Consider the following 15,608-nt stretch of genomic DNA (forward strand, 5'->3'; position numbering starts at 1 on the left):
TCTGTGTCTGGTTTAGTGAGTGGACCAATCACAGCCCTTTCTGCTGCGTCGCCTCGACGCAAAGTTAAAATTTTTTGGGAGGCGCACGTCAGGCCCTTGCGGTGGACGCAAGGACGTAACGGGTCCCAGCGATTGCGTTGCGTCGACGTGGAACCATAATCAGCCCCTAACAGTCTCGAAAGAAACCAGTACCAACAGAATTAATGCTTTTGCTGACATTTGTTTACCATCCAGTGGAAAAATAATTATTAAGAACAATTAAATATCAACCCAGTTTTGGGTGCTGAACATTTTATGGAAAAAGGTGGTAAAACTGGAAAATGTCTTCACTTCGAATCTAAATCTAAAACCATATAACAGCTGGAAAAGTAGAGTTGGCCTTTAAAGAGTGATGATTATCATAAGCGGGCAAGCAGTCAACAAATCACAGTGTAACATTAGTCTGCTGGGCTAACGACATACATTTGCGTTCAGCAAAATAACAGCCTTTTACAGTGGCTGGCTTTTCTACAATGCTAATTATCTAGGGCTATCAGAGCCATGAATCATTAAGTCCCAATCAACACTTAAGTGCAAACATTATGGTAAAATATTCCACAAGAACGAATCACGATTTTTTTTGTAGCATTATTAACATAATCACCTCTAGCTTTCGCCACTTTAGCCCAATAATAGTCATAATCGATCTATTCTGCGCAATAACCATAATCCATAAGCCTTCGACCTCGGGCAGATAAAAGGCCGGCCTTTTTGAACACATCCTAGGGATCATTTCTGGAGAACAGGGGTGATCGATCAGGCATTACACAGCCATGCATACGAGGCACCTCAACGGCGGACGGTGATGTCATCCGTTTGAGGAGAAAGGTCATTGAATGTATTTGATGCCAACAGGGAAGAGACACGGCCCGGCTAATATAATAACCGTCTTCTCTCACATCCACCCGCCCCCACTGCCCCCCCCCCCCCCCCCCCCATTCCCTGCCCATGGGACAGCACTCTCTCCCCAGTACAGCCGCAGCATTACCCGGCCTGGAAAGAGCACTTAGACTCCTTTACCACATGGAAACGTCATAATGGTCCGAAAGCCCAGCAGACAGAAGGAGACAAAATGGGTTTGGGAAGAAGAAGGCGTGGGCAGAGCAGAAGAGAGGAAGCGCAAGGCTGCAGAGACACTGCCGGAGGTGGACCCCAGATCACACAGAGCAGGGTTGAGTTTTTGTTTGGCTTGATGATACATCATTTTATTGCCGCCTTGGTCTCAAAATAATATAGCAAAGAATGTACGATTGAAAGGGAGAACAGTCCCGCTCTGCCAATTTCTAATAGTACGGCTTAATACATGTGTTTGCGGTAAAGTTGGACCACTAATGTATTTACTTCCAAATCCCATACCCATGATGTCAATGATCCAAGTTGATGTTTCCGATAGCGCTTTTTTCACAACACGCTACGTATGAAGCTGTTCTCTCTTATTTTAGTAAATAGCTGAGTGTGACAATTCCCCTCGAAGTGGCAGTTACAATTTCTTTCATGATTACAATACAGTTGGAACTACTTTTCAACCCTATGGCAAAGAAGCAACCTCATGGCACGACTTCAACCAAAAAGCTAATTAGACAACATAGCTGGATAGCGTTCAGTTAGGGACATTTGCAATGCGACTAGAAAAATGCTACAGAAGCACAGCTACATTAGAAGGACAAAAGGGAAAAACATGTTGGTTTTGGAAAGCGTGCAAGGAGCACTGACTCATCTCCGTCTGTGACAGAGATGCCTGTGAAAAACCCATTCATGTCTCCCATAGAGAATTCACTGTGTCGGGCTGTGATGACCTCACTCATCCATCCATAGACAACGACTAACGACAAAAACAAAAGGTAAGATAGGATAATAAAACTCCAAGCCAAAAACTATAAATGCTTTATCATTAAAATCTAGATTGTTAAAGAGAGCCACCGGATATGGCTTACACAATAAGCATTCATTGAATTTAAATAGAATTGACTCATTAAAAAGTCTACGACAAACCAAATGAAAATAATCAAAGAAGAATTACAGTCTGTAGAACTGCAGATATATGGTATATATATATATATATATATATATTTCATTATCATGACACAGTCAAACACTGGCTGAAGTTAGTGGATTAGTGGACGTTGCATAGTGGATCCAAAACTCATCCTAGTTTCACTTTCCATATGAACCATATAAAAGGGAGGAGGACAGCAATCCCACATTTGCTCTCATCAAAGTTTGTATTTTGAACATTTACCAGAATAGAAGTCCACTAATACCACTACTCAGGCAAACACCACCTTTCATTCTGATTAAACAACAAAGTCCAAAGAAATGCAAGCCCACCTAATCCATGATGCTATGGTACTATCTCTTGAGTGACGACCTTGTATACAGAGAATAATAAATATACAGAACAAGCATACAGAAAATAATTGATAGTTGGTCTCACTGAAACAAAAAAACGTATAATAAGCAAATGAATGGGGCCCACTTGGTATGTAGAGAGGAAACATATGGTGATAAACAAATGCATACAACAGACAAAGCCAAGCGAAACGTATTTAGAGTTGGTCCATTGGCAACCCTTTAGCAGGCTGAAGGTACCCTCTCTTGGGCTCCAACCTTTGCGTTATACCTAATGTTAAAGACCACACCATTCTCTACCCCTTGGTTGCGTTATCAAGATCGTTATAGCCCCATGGCCAGTCATCCATATGTTACTTATATGAATTGGATCTCAATCGGATCCATTATGAAGCGTTAGTAATGGGGTCCTTGACAGCACTTCATCAATAACAACCAGTTACGTTTCATTGGAAAAAAGCCACATTGCAAGTAAAAAGGGGTTCCACCACTACAGTGGCGCTACAGAGAGCCTGGCTGAATCGTGTGCGGTAATTGCGTTCAATACTTGAACGCAATACTTGAAGCCAGGAATTTATCCGATTCCGACGTCAACGTATCGGCAGTATCCGATGTTTACCCTGTGCCCCCCCCGCGCCCGTGCTGCACCCCTGCGTTGTTTATATGCACAGGAGGCGGACAAAGGCCAAGGACGGGCCCTTTTTACAAGCACGCCGGGACTGTGTCGATGTAAGAGGCGTGACTGAGCAAGAGAGTGAGAGAACACTCTGCGATCCAAACACAGCATGACGGACTGCCTGTGTGTGTGTGCGCGTGCGCGCGTATACCCTTCTACCCACTCGCCTGCCCGCACATCTGCTTCCCTGCCTGCCTGCCTGCCTGGCTTTTACTCCTTCACACCAGGCAGGCACCTCTCTATTCTAAAGTGACAACCTCAACTAAACAGAAGCCAAGCACAGAATGCCCCATAACACACAGAATCCATCATACAATTAGTTCCGGACGGCGGACCGACAGAATCATCTGCCGCTACCACAAGGACTGGATTACGTTGGTTCAGGACAGGGTTTTAGGATGCACTGCACTCCATGGTAGCCTCCAACACACACACACACACACACACACACACACACACACACACACACACACACACACACACACACACACACACACACACACACACACACACACACACACACACACACACACACACACATCCCTCTTCGGATGAAGGAGAGGGAGGGAGGCAGGCAACTGTTGCCGTGGAGATGCAGAACGCACTGGGTCGCTCGGCAACAGGCCAATCACGCCCGAGCCACAGAGCCACTCCCAGCTTCCCTGTCACACTCGCATACGTACACATTCATAAACACAACATTGGATATCTGGCCACTTAGCAAGCCCTGCCAATGAACACTGTGTTCCTAGTAGATACGTTAAAGATAAAAGAGGGTATGCAATCCAGTGTTGTTGTCCTTCATTGGTTGGTGATATGATAGAAAGCAGTAAAAGCAAAAAGTCTCCTATTTTTGTTCAAATTGAATGTTGAGGTGCTCTTTGACAATACAGCCGTCGAAAAAGAGACTTTACATGTTAAAGACTGCAAATACTTAGTTTATATTGTTTACAGTCTGTGTTTATAAATTAAAATATACATTACTATCGATATCGCGGAATTTCAGGACTACAATCTCACAACACTTTTTAGCAAATTAAGCATGAATATATGATATATGAGCAAATGAAACGCTTTAATAATATTGCAGTGGCTAGTACGTTCGACTCCCAGCCAAAAAGCACTGGGGGGGAACCAAAATGTCCACAGCCTACTTGTAGGCATCCTTCAACCAAATGAGCCCTCCCTGCTCCTTACTGACATGTATCCAGAAAACACTGCAAGTGGATAAATGTGTCTGTACAATTTGGTAATTTAGCAAGGTAAACAAAAGAGTAGTAAGTCGTTAGCGGGCTATTCATCATCATCAAATAATGATCCCAGTAATTTTTTTAAATACATTTAAACCGAAATAATTCATATCTTGATAAGCTAGATAGCTTACATGTTCGAAAGTTGCTCCAATGTCAAACCTACAATAGTCCTGTAAGACAGGACTACATTCAAAGTAAAACTTAACATTGCTTCAAAATAAGTCTTAAAAAATCCACAAACCTTTGTTCTCGCTTTGACTTTTGATTTCACCTTCTGTCGTCGTTTCAGCTTCTTCTTGCTCAAGGCCTTCTTTCCCCTGAAAATACATAAACTGGTCATACATACATTTTAAACACGTACATATATTCTTTGTACATATTTTGCGGAGCAGTATTGGTCTAAAAATAAATCGTAGCACAGAAGTAGCAGCCGCGTGTAGAGGATTGCCCCCAACAACAGAAAATAAATGTCAAGGAAGAGGTCTCATGCATGGTTCTTGTCAGAAGGTGGTTCCAGAATAACAGTTTTTGGAAGGCATACATAGCCTTTTGTTTTTGTATCAAAACATTGACTAAAATGCTACATCGTCTTAGTATGTAGTCCTCAGTGCTTCCAGAAACTCTCTTAGCCCCACTAATTAACATATCTGCCTCAACTATTCGTACTTTCGAGTCCATTACCAAAGAGAGACAAACTCAGTATTAGTTGCATTTCCCCTTCTGCTGAAAATGCACGCCCTCAATTTGAACGGTGCGGTTTAAGAAAAGTTAGACAATGCGTAATGTATTATATGGCAGAAAGATGCATTGTATTGCAAAGGGATGCATTTCTGCGAGGCTGCGCTGTGTGTTCAGCCCAGGCTTCGCATTTCACAACCTGGCTGTTAAATGACGTAAGAGTCCTGTGCTCCTGCCAGCCAGCAGGAGAGGAGAGGAGAGTACACCCCAACAACACCGACCGACCCGAAGACATGACGGGCACGCTCGTGTATAACGCGTGTGTAAGCTGTAGAACACATTGTACATGACACAGTACACATATTTATTTTCATTTTAACCGCTGAGCTGTGGCGGTAGCACAGCGAGTTAACCGGGGAACGGGGCCGTGTACGTACTAGCCTCGGCACGGTGACGCCGTTGGGCCCTCCCTGTTTCGCCGCCTGTTTGGATGTGGCGAGCCGACACGACACGGCCCCGCTTACGTGATGAAACATATCGGAACAATAAAAGGGGTCGTGTTTATCTACTCTTTATTTAGACCTGGCTCGTTTCCCTCTGCGGGGGTGTGTGTGTGTGTTGTATGGGGTGGTGGTGGTGGGTGGGGGGGGGGGGGGGGGGGGGGGGGGGGTTGGTCCCACAGTGCTAGCAGCAGCAGCAGGCTGCAGTGTAGCTCTGCTGCTGTCATCCTGACAGTTAGCCAGCCAGCTAGCTCGGCGGTGTGGAGAGCTGCTGCTGCGTCCGTCCCCGGCCCGGCCGGGTGGGAGGAGCGCCCGGTTCACTTGGCCTCTCTCTCTCTCTCTCTAAACCCACTACGATATTCACTGCAACCGGGACTGCAAAAGTCCCCCCGTCCCAGCCCCCCAAAACACTCTGGCCTCCTGGCGAGACGTGTGCTGTGCCCCCATCTTGTCTCACGGAGAGTTCACGGAGAAAGACTAGTAGTCACACACACACAACCACCATAAGTGCACACAGGTGAACAATGCGTTCGGGTGCTTGTGACTCGGGCTGTGTGTCAAACATGACAACTGCTAGCTTCCGAGAGACCGACGCTCGGCTAGCTGACAAGGCTAACGAGGATGTTTGCTAATGGGCGCGAGCGTGTTACAAATGTCACCCGGCCACTCGCGTGGGTCACATTCTCTCCCCCCCCCCCCCCCCCCCCCATTACGACACACACACACACACACACACACACACACACACACTCACCTTCCTTGGTTGATCCCTTGTTCTTTATCATTGATCGCAGTGGTGTAAATCCTCCTGTATCTTTCCGCCAAAGCTCGCCCCGAGAGCAAAAGCTGGTACCGACTCCGGCAGTCCGTCTGGGTTCCGGGTGTGGGACACGAACCCATGGCAGAGCCGAGGGTGGAGAACTCGGCTCCGACTCCAGAAGTGACCCTGACGCCGAACCCCATGGACGGCGACGAGGAGGGCAAGACTCCTCCGCCGGCCGCAGCAGCAGCACACATCATGGTTTAGTAGAACAATGCATATATTACATCAAACATCAAACCGCTAGACCATAACCAGCCGACAGTAACGCTCCCGTTGTCATTCAAACCACTACATGTCCCGTCATGGGTCCGATGCACAATAGCGCGCAAATGGCACGATTAAAATCCAGTATCTCCAGTAATCAGCGTAGATTGTAGTCTGGTCTCTCTGGCGGCGGTGCGCCTGTGCTGAGATGAGCTTCGAGTCCAGACCTACAACACAGTCCTTATCTCCAGAAATGCATTATCTCAACGCATACCGATTGTGGTATTAACGTGATCACAGCATGGTATTTCTTTTTTAAACGGGCATCCTGTCGTGCTCGGTTTTCATTTGCTTCTTGAATATGTCTTGATCCCGTAGAGGCAGCACCCTCAGCTGAGCTGCCATCTTGGCTTCATCATCATCATCCCACCCCTGGCTCAAGCTTGTTTCGCAGTAAGCATGCTGGGATATTTCCCTGTGGCGAATCTGAGCAATCATGTATTATTTACATTTTTTTTTTTTGAAAACATCACAACATGGTATATATTTTTTTCAGAATAATTAATTGTCTCTTGGTCATTATCGCGATAGACAAGCTATTGTTATAGGCTATGCATCGGTATAATTTCGATCGTGGTGGAGGTAATTAAACCATTAGGGTGAATCGTGTTTCTTTTGCCCAACAGCATCAGATCATGTTCACTGCCTAAACCCCAGTGTGCACATCAGCATTTGATTGCTATCACTGAAAATCGATCTGATTAACGAAGAAATTATCAATAATTTAGGTTGCAATTTTAAATAGCGACCATTCAAGTGTCTTAATCACCACACTTTCTCAAAAGCATATTAAAGTAAAGCATGTCAATCAATGACTATATGAGCTACTGACTACATAAAGATACGGCCTATAATATAATAAGGCCTATAATTATATTTTTCAATAAACGGGGAATTACCTTTGATAACATAAATACCCTATTACAATATGACCTAGGCAGCTTTGGGTCATATTTTTCTGGCATTCAGGCCGAATTATGATTTGTAGATGTACAGTATATGTTGTGTGTTTAATGCAATTTAGCTTGAAAGAGAACAGCCACCCTGCTACATAGGACTAATAGTAGTAGCCTAATGATTCCAATTATATCATCTTGCGACAGACCTGTCCCCTAGTGGTGATTGAAAACAATATGTTAGAGATGTTGTATCATCCCAGGACCAAACCAACTTCCCTGAAAAAAAACATGTGCGTTCTAACAACTGGTTTTGAATTAATTGGCAGAAAAAGACCTGTGCACTTGTAGGGACTTGAATCATACCAGAGATGAGTGCTGCATGAGTTCAATTAAATCAAATCAAATGTATTTGCATACCTGCAAGATGCGTGCGTGTGTGCGTGTATGTACATGCATGTGCGAGTGTGCACACTGATGTACGTGTGTGTTTGTGTGTGTGTTAGAAAGAAAGGCAGAGAGAGAGAGAGAGAGAGAGAGAGAGAGAGAGAGAGAGAGAGAGAGAGAGAGAGAGAGATGAGAGAGAGAGAGAGAGAGAGAAGCATTGTGCAGATAGACTATAGACAAACCCGAGTGTTACCTCATTGGTTACTAGCCTCTACTGTGGTCCAATGAAAAGAGAGGGGCATGTCTCAAGTTTTTCTCATAGCAACCCAGGAAGCCTTCCGATACTAGATGCTACTATGATATATTTTTATAATTTACTAATTGTAGCATTGCAAAAGCTTACCTCCTTGTTTTAAAGATATTCAAATACTTAATTCACCTTAGTTCTGTCCAAATAATGCCACAATTTATTGATCCCCAAAATGCCTATTGGAGGTTCAATAGATGGGCCTGTAAATCTCTTAGTCTATAGATGATTTATAGTCTCTGCAATGCCCACAGGAATCAAGATCTACAGCCACCGTAGAAAACAGTATAATGTATATTGCTTGTATGGAATAATCAGGGAATTCATTGCAGGGAGGGATTGTCTTTCTGATTTGTTTACGTCTAATGTTGTGCAATATCTCTTTTCCTCTCTTCACTGTGATAGCACTGGCGCCATCCAGTGAGATCCAACATACCATGACGCACTGTCAGCAGAAGATACAAGGAAATGCTATCTTTATGTTTAGCAGCTTTATTACTATCCAATCTAATTGATGTATTTTTAAAAAGCTGTAGTGACATGGGATGACTTTCTTACAATTAGGCCTATTCATTTGCATATAGTGCAGTTCTACTCGGTACCTCAATGTGTGATTGCTCTGATGAGACAAGAAAGACAGAGTTGCTTAACACGTGCTCCAGTGTTACAGTTGCATTCCCTGATGACTGACAGTTCGGCCTAATGATTGCTGTTAAGTTATCTTACTCTAATCAACTTTCCTTTGCCCTCTAGTCACACTTAAGTCGGTTGTCACTGTAAGGAGGAAACACAAATGACCTGCATGCCTTTCTTGTTGTCCCGGCCAGGATTGTGACAGATTAGGTGGGGCAAGTATATCTGTTGTCTTCCCCCTGTCACACCCTTGCTTGCTATGCACTTTCATACTTCAAGCCACGTCCAGTCCCTCCCTATCAACCACGGCTGTACGCATTTTTGAATGCGTGTAAAAAAATTATCTGAATTTATTCGTGCCTTTTTCCCCTACAACCTGTGTGTTAATCACACCCTATCAAAGGTGGAAGATTGATGGATAATTATTCCGTATTGACATTGCTAAATAGGGATTTGTTTGCATAGAAAATATTGTTATTGAACAAAAACGTGTCTACTGCAAAAACACTAAGAGATAAGCTGTTATCTCTGATGTGTACTACACACCCTGTCGGACATAAATTTGCTACAGCACAAAGACAGTAGTTCAAAGTTTAACAGATAACACAATCATATCATTGTTAACCTCTGTTTACAGTATTCCACACAGAGGGTTTTCAGTGTACCAGGAATGTGTTTCAGTTATACATAACTTATTGTATTGTTCATGACTCATGTATAACAGGTTCTGTGGTCCAGTGATATCAATAGTAATTAGCTTTCTGAGGTCATCTCGTTTCGCCCATTGCAGGTATGCATTAGAACTCCCATTGAAATGTACTCCACCTACTTCCCTCCGACAGATCAAGAAAAATACAGACACACACACACATATGTACACACACATACACATACACACTAATGCAACACACACACACACACACACACACACACACACACACACACACACACACACACACATAAAACAACGCTTTGCACCAAGGAAAGGGATCAAACAACATTAAAATGTGGACCGAGAGAGAGCAGAGGGCAGGGCAGAGAAAGGGCGAGAGAGGATCCCTCCCCATACTATTACTTATGCTCCTTGTCTTAGACCACACCCCCAGGTGGCCTTGAAATCTCCTCCCTTGAGGTCAAAAGCACTGGGAGCAACGTAAGGTTGTGACAGTTGAGTGGAGTAACAGACAATACTTCAGAGCTCTCGTGAAATCCCCAAGGTATGTAGTCTCTGTGTTGGGTATTTTTATATGCCGGTAATTGTTTTGCAAATGACTTTCAGACATACAGACGTGTGTAACGCAGACATGTGTAATATGTGCTTGAGGGAATGGGTTGTTTGAAGTAATAATCACCACTGGGCTTATGAGGATAACAGGTGAAATAGTGGACTGGTGAAGTGTTGATGACAAGTTGACAATGTGATCACTTATCGAATAAGCAGAGTTGATTCATGGATGGTGCTGGTAATAATTGATTATTGATATTAAGTATTTTATTGTCATTTCACTGTAGAGGAGATGCGTTAAATGTTTTGGAGTCGTACTGTAGTCCTATTCATCTCCGATTTATATTAAGCCAACAATTTTATAATTGCCAGGATGTGGTGAATTACATCGTGTCACAGAAAACCACAAGCAAATCTAAGTACAATCTGTTCTCTCCCAAACCTGTATGGAAACCACACGCTGACTAAACAAATGATTTATTTAAAACTTTAAAGAACTGTTACCACCATCAGAACGTGATCTGATTTGATCTTATCTGATATTATACATCTGACATTCTGTAATGTGAATACAGAATGTCAAGCAGGCAGGAGATTTGTAAAGATTTTTTACTTTAACAACATTTTGAAAGTATTGTCTTGGGCTGTCTCTTGTCTATAGGTAACAGTCTCAACATGGTGTCACCACTCACACATATTTCTAATGAAGCTTTATAAGCTTTGACAACTTTATTTTTTTAACCACTTCAGATATTCCAAAGGGCATTCATTTGTGTGCCATATTTCCGATTCATGTGAATGACAATAGTTGGGATGGACATGGTTGAGCCCCAAATCTCCATATGTCTAGTGTTTGCACTGTACAGTGTGTGTCCCATAGCATGCCTGCGGGAGGCAGGATATATATTATTATCATGAACGCCTAATGGAATGTTGCTGATGTCCCCCTCGCCCAAAGGTGTGTTCGGAGAGGGAGTGTTATGGTGGATGGGTGTGTCACCACCACATGGACAAGATCAGGGCAAACTGGTTTGGATCTCAGTCTGGCAGCCAAGATTCTAGTTCTCTGTCATTAGCCTACTCTGTTGGCACAATGAAATGAATAGGCATGGGTGTTCCGCCGGAACTTGTATGTGCATGAGCTTGTACGTGGATGCAGGGGAAGACGGGGAAGACCGCTGGTAGATAAAGCGATTTTTAGAATCCCGATCGAGCTGATTGTATCGTCGCTGACTCGCTCGCAGTTGACCATTTGAGGATATCAGATACCCGGCTGATGTCACACGAAATCGACTGGAACAAGAGCCAACAGCGTCCTCTAGTGGCTGACATACAGAAATATTGAAAAGTACTTTTTTGCTCTCTTTGATAGGGACAACCACAACACTGCCGACATGTCTTACGCCTACCCAAAAAAGTTCATCCCATCTTGTAAGTATTGTGCAATTCACTCGTTATGTTGTGATACACCAATGACATGATATAGTCATTCAATAATTTATATAGCCTATCCAAATGTTGCTCTTTCCCAACCCCCCAAAAAACCCTTAAATCCATATTAACTTAATATTCCTGATGCAGCCACCTCCAGTACCACTCATGTGAAGACCTCCAGGCTGAAGGACAACAGCTGGATCCGCAAGGATGAGGAGGAGGATGAAGACATTGAGTAAGTCCCACATACACAATGCATACATATGTACATCCATCCATCCATACATACATACATACATACGTACACATACATACATACATACATACTGACCAACATACATCCTTACATACTTACATACATACTGTGCATAGGCCTACATACATACAACATATACACACATTCAGACACACACACACACACACACACACACACACACACACACACACACACACACACATATATACACACACACGCAGTAGGTGCATAGACAAAGCTTTGGGTGTGATCCATATCAATAGAGTCTAAAGCACTTGGAATGTGCAGGTCATAGCTCAATAGGTACGGGTCACATACCTACCTCCCTTTCATAGTTGATAAGTAAGGTGGCCTGCTTATTATGTTCAGCAAGGGTGAATAGAATACTTTAAATCGTCATCTTTTTTTATGTGAATGAATTCTCTTTTTCTCCCATAGTCGAGATCCTAACTTTGGAAAGACTATTCTGGGCCACGTTTCCACTGTGACCAGCGACAGGTAATTTAACATATTTCTGGGTTATTTTATGCCAACGTTATTGGTTTAAAATGTGAAAAAGTATTTTCAAATATATTTTTGTTCTTCTTTTCTGATAATAATACTAATACTACTGTTGGCTAACTAATAACAATTGTAACTTGAAACATAGAGTTTTCACTTTTCACTCACAACCGATTCTTTCATTTCATTTTTATTTTTGCGAGCAGAAATGTGCCTGAAAAGACAACCACAGGCGCAAGTTATGTTCAGTCTCTAACCAAGAGGTAGGACCTCGGCACTAATCATCACTCACAACACTCATAACATTAACATGGAGAGTGGCTAAACACACCCACACAGCTGGGTGCCGTTTAGCCACCACCATTAACATCCCGGCTGTGTTTAAAGACAGTGTTTTGTTGGTGGTTTGGCGTTGTTTTTCTTCCTATTCTCAGATTTAGTGCCAGTCAGGATGAACTGGACAAGATCAGGTGGGTGTGCGTGTGTCTGGGCCACAGATATCCCCCTGAAAGACGTATTGATTTATTAATCAACGTCCGGGCACATCATATGCTAACGATACACGTCTCTCATCTGCAGCACATCTCCGAGCACCAGGACCTCCACTAGTAGGACCACCACCAACAAATGGAGGTACAAAAAAATACTAACAATACATCATAATACTTGAATAATTATAATATAATAATACACCGTTATTCAATCAATCAATCGATATCCGTCATTTAACCAGGTAAAAATTGACATTGACGTTAAAAATCTTTTCCAAGAATGACCCGGCCAAGAAGGCAGCACTATGACACGTTGTTGTTATATGTCATGAATGATAATGAATGATTTGTTTTGTGTCCTTGCCACCACAGTACCCTGCCATCCCCGAGGTGAGACACTCTCTAGATCCCCTGCCCTCTGCAACGTTCAATAACAGAAACAATTGCTGGAGAATCACGTATTGAATATTGCATATTGACGTTGAAGCGGTATCCTTCTCAATGTCACTCCAGGTCCTCCATCTCCAGCACTTCTACCGTCACAGGAAGTCCCAAGACAAGGTAAGACCCTAAACATAGGCTGTATGTAAACCTGAAACATCACTGTGAAAACCTGTGTCTGTTCAGGCTGTAATGTGATTCTCCTCCGCTGCTTAACGCCTACAGTAGCACCACCAGCACCACCTTTAGTGAAAATGGCAAGAAGACCGAGACAACAACCACTACATCCACCAGGTATAGTGAACAGCTCACATTACACGGCCTTATACCACCGGCCTCCATTGTATCACAGTGCAGAAGGAATGACAGTTCACTCATCGGTCCTGCCCACAGGTCTTTCACCGATCGCGTGTTCTCTGATGGCAAGAGCTCACTCAAGGGGTAAGAAGCACATTGCCAGGACTGCATTTGAAGTACCAATAAATATGACATATATATCGATATATATATATATTGTTCAATTATTGATCAATTCATATTTGTTAATTTCAAATTAATCGTTTTTGTATATTTATATCATATTTGTATGTTTTTGTTTTTGTGCTGCTGTGTGCTGCTTATTTGCCTTAATTTTCCCTTGGGATGTCTGCATTACCCATCTTATTTAATCTTATCTCATAACAATATATTTATCTACTTTCACAGGGCCCCATACTCTCCCTTGTCACCATCGTCCACCAAGGTGACCGAGACAACAATAACCAGCGTTAAAGGGTAAGATGCATACCATTAAAATATGACTGTATATTGGATATTAATATAAAGTCCTACCTTCATATCTCAAACTTTATTTCAGGTCAGATATGAATGCAAATCTGCATAGGATTACATATACAGTCCTACATTCATATCTCAAACTGTATTTCAGGTCATATAGTTGATATGAATATAGGTCTGTATAGGATTACATATATATTCATATCTCTGCATTCTTATATGAATCCTTTATTGTTATTTTACAGGGCTGAAGACCCCTACGATACCCTGACTTTTAAAAGGTAGCGTGAATTGCTTTTCAAACGTTTACTTTTTGGACATATTACATGCAAACACAAGATTGTAATTCTGGTGTATTTCTTCATTATAGCAAGCCTGGGACAGTCAAATCCAGCACCGATGGGTAAGATTGACTTAAAAACAGTTTGGATGGGGAAGACAATTTTGAAAATCTGAACAGAGTTCATTGTGGGGTCTGTCAGTCACTTGGCTAAAGATATTGTTTTCCATGTTCCTCTTCAGGACTACCTATACGACCAAAACAAGGACTTCCTCAAGGTTAGTGTGTTTGCTGTTTAGTGAAAACACAAGAACAGTCTGTTTGGAGAGAAAAATATGACAAGAAAGTATTGACGACTAACTATTCTAAAAAACATTACAGTGCTGAAGACAAACTGTTTGACAGCATAATACCTTCTATTAAGTCTGACCCCAACTCCTCTGTCAGGTGAGGCAATCTATCTGTCTGTCTATCCATCCATCCATCCATCCCCTAACCCTACTGGACCTCTACTAACACTACTATCCCATTTCTTGATTTGCAGCACCACTGTAACCACAACTTCTGTCGTGAAAGTGGAAAGCCCCAATGAGTGAGTTCAGAAATTAAAGATAGACACGCACAAAAGCATCACCATTGCCGATAACTAATGGCTAACAAATAACTTTCAATGGATTTTCTTTTCAGAGATGTTTTTCCATCTACCCCCACAACAAGGAGCTACTCCTCGTAAGATGCATCAAACAGGCTACATGCTTGCATTATCTTTGTGATTTCAAAACCTTAGATCTCAAAATGTGTTTTTGTCATCATGTGTGCAGCCCCCTTGTAGCAAAGTAGTATTTTGGACAATGACCATATGTACGTTTGACCTTTCAGCAGTGAGGACCAGTTGTATGACACCCTGCTGCCAAAGTCCATTACTGGCCTCTCTCCGTCTAGCAGGTGAGGCGAACCCCATGTGTATACCAACTTCATCACAATAACATTAATGACAATAATTCATGGCCTTAATACAGTGCTTTCAAAGACATACAAAGCGTTTGGATAGTGTATGAGCGTGGTGGGGATATGACTCCTCATCCACTGCCATTCACTTTCACAAACCAGTAAAACACACACAGAGAAATCAATATAAGCACAATCGGCTCACGTACCTGTATTTATATCAACAGCACTACAAGCATCACAAGGAGAGAAGTGAAAACTGTGGAGAGCTCCCTCAGGTACGCTCCTGTGTAGATACACACAGAGTTACATAGGTAGAATTCAGTAAACATATTTTGATAAGTTTAAATATATGTCGATTCACTCTCTCTCTCCCTCATAGTGACAAATACAGCAGCTACAGCCCCACCGTCACCAGCAGCGAGCCAGACTTCAGGTATGAAGATTCAT

At 42.7% G+C, this 15,608-nt stretch overlaps 1 protein-coding gene across 1 annotated transcript; it reads left to right on the forward strand.

Moving 5' to 3' along the window:
* Positions 1-10,002: 10,002 nt before the first annotated feature.
* Positions 10,003-15,594, forward strand: LOC311375886 (uncharacterized protein; the record flags this gene model as incomplete). Its single annotated transcript, XM_084490914.1, has 21 exons — positions 10,003-10,022; positions 11,403-11,461; positions 11,612-11,699; positions 12,159-12,218; positions 12,428-12,484; positions 12,656-12,691; positions 12,801-12,854; positions 13,085-13,102; positions 13,226-13,273; positions 13,379-13,447; positions 13,547-13,594; positions 13,859-13,927; positions 14,176-14,211; positions 14,301-14,333; positions 14,453-14,488; positions 14,592-14,657; positions 14,755-14,802; positions 14,898-14,939; positions 15,090-15,155; positions 15,386-15,436; positions 15,541-15,594. Coding segments are annotated over exons 2-21 (1,016 nt in total), but the record flags the coding sequence as incomplete, so codon positions are not given.
* Between the last annotated feature and the right edge of the window lie 14 nt (positions 15,595-15,608).

Source organism: Micromesistius poutassou (assembly GCF_964030765.1).
Source record: "Micromesistius poutassou genome assembly, contig: SCAFFOLD_5544, whole genome shotgun sequence".
NCBI classification, from domain to species: Eukaryota; Metazoa; Chordata; class Actinopteri; order Gadiformes; family Gadidae; genus Micromesistius; species Micromesistius poutassou.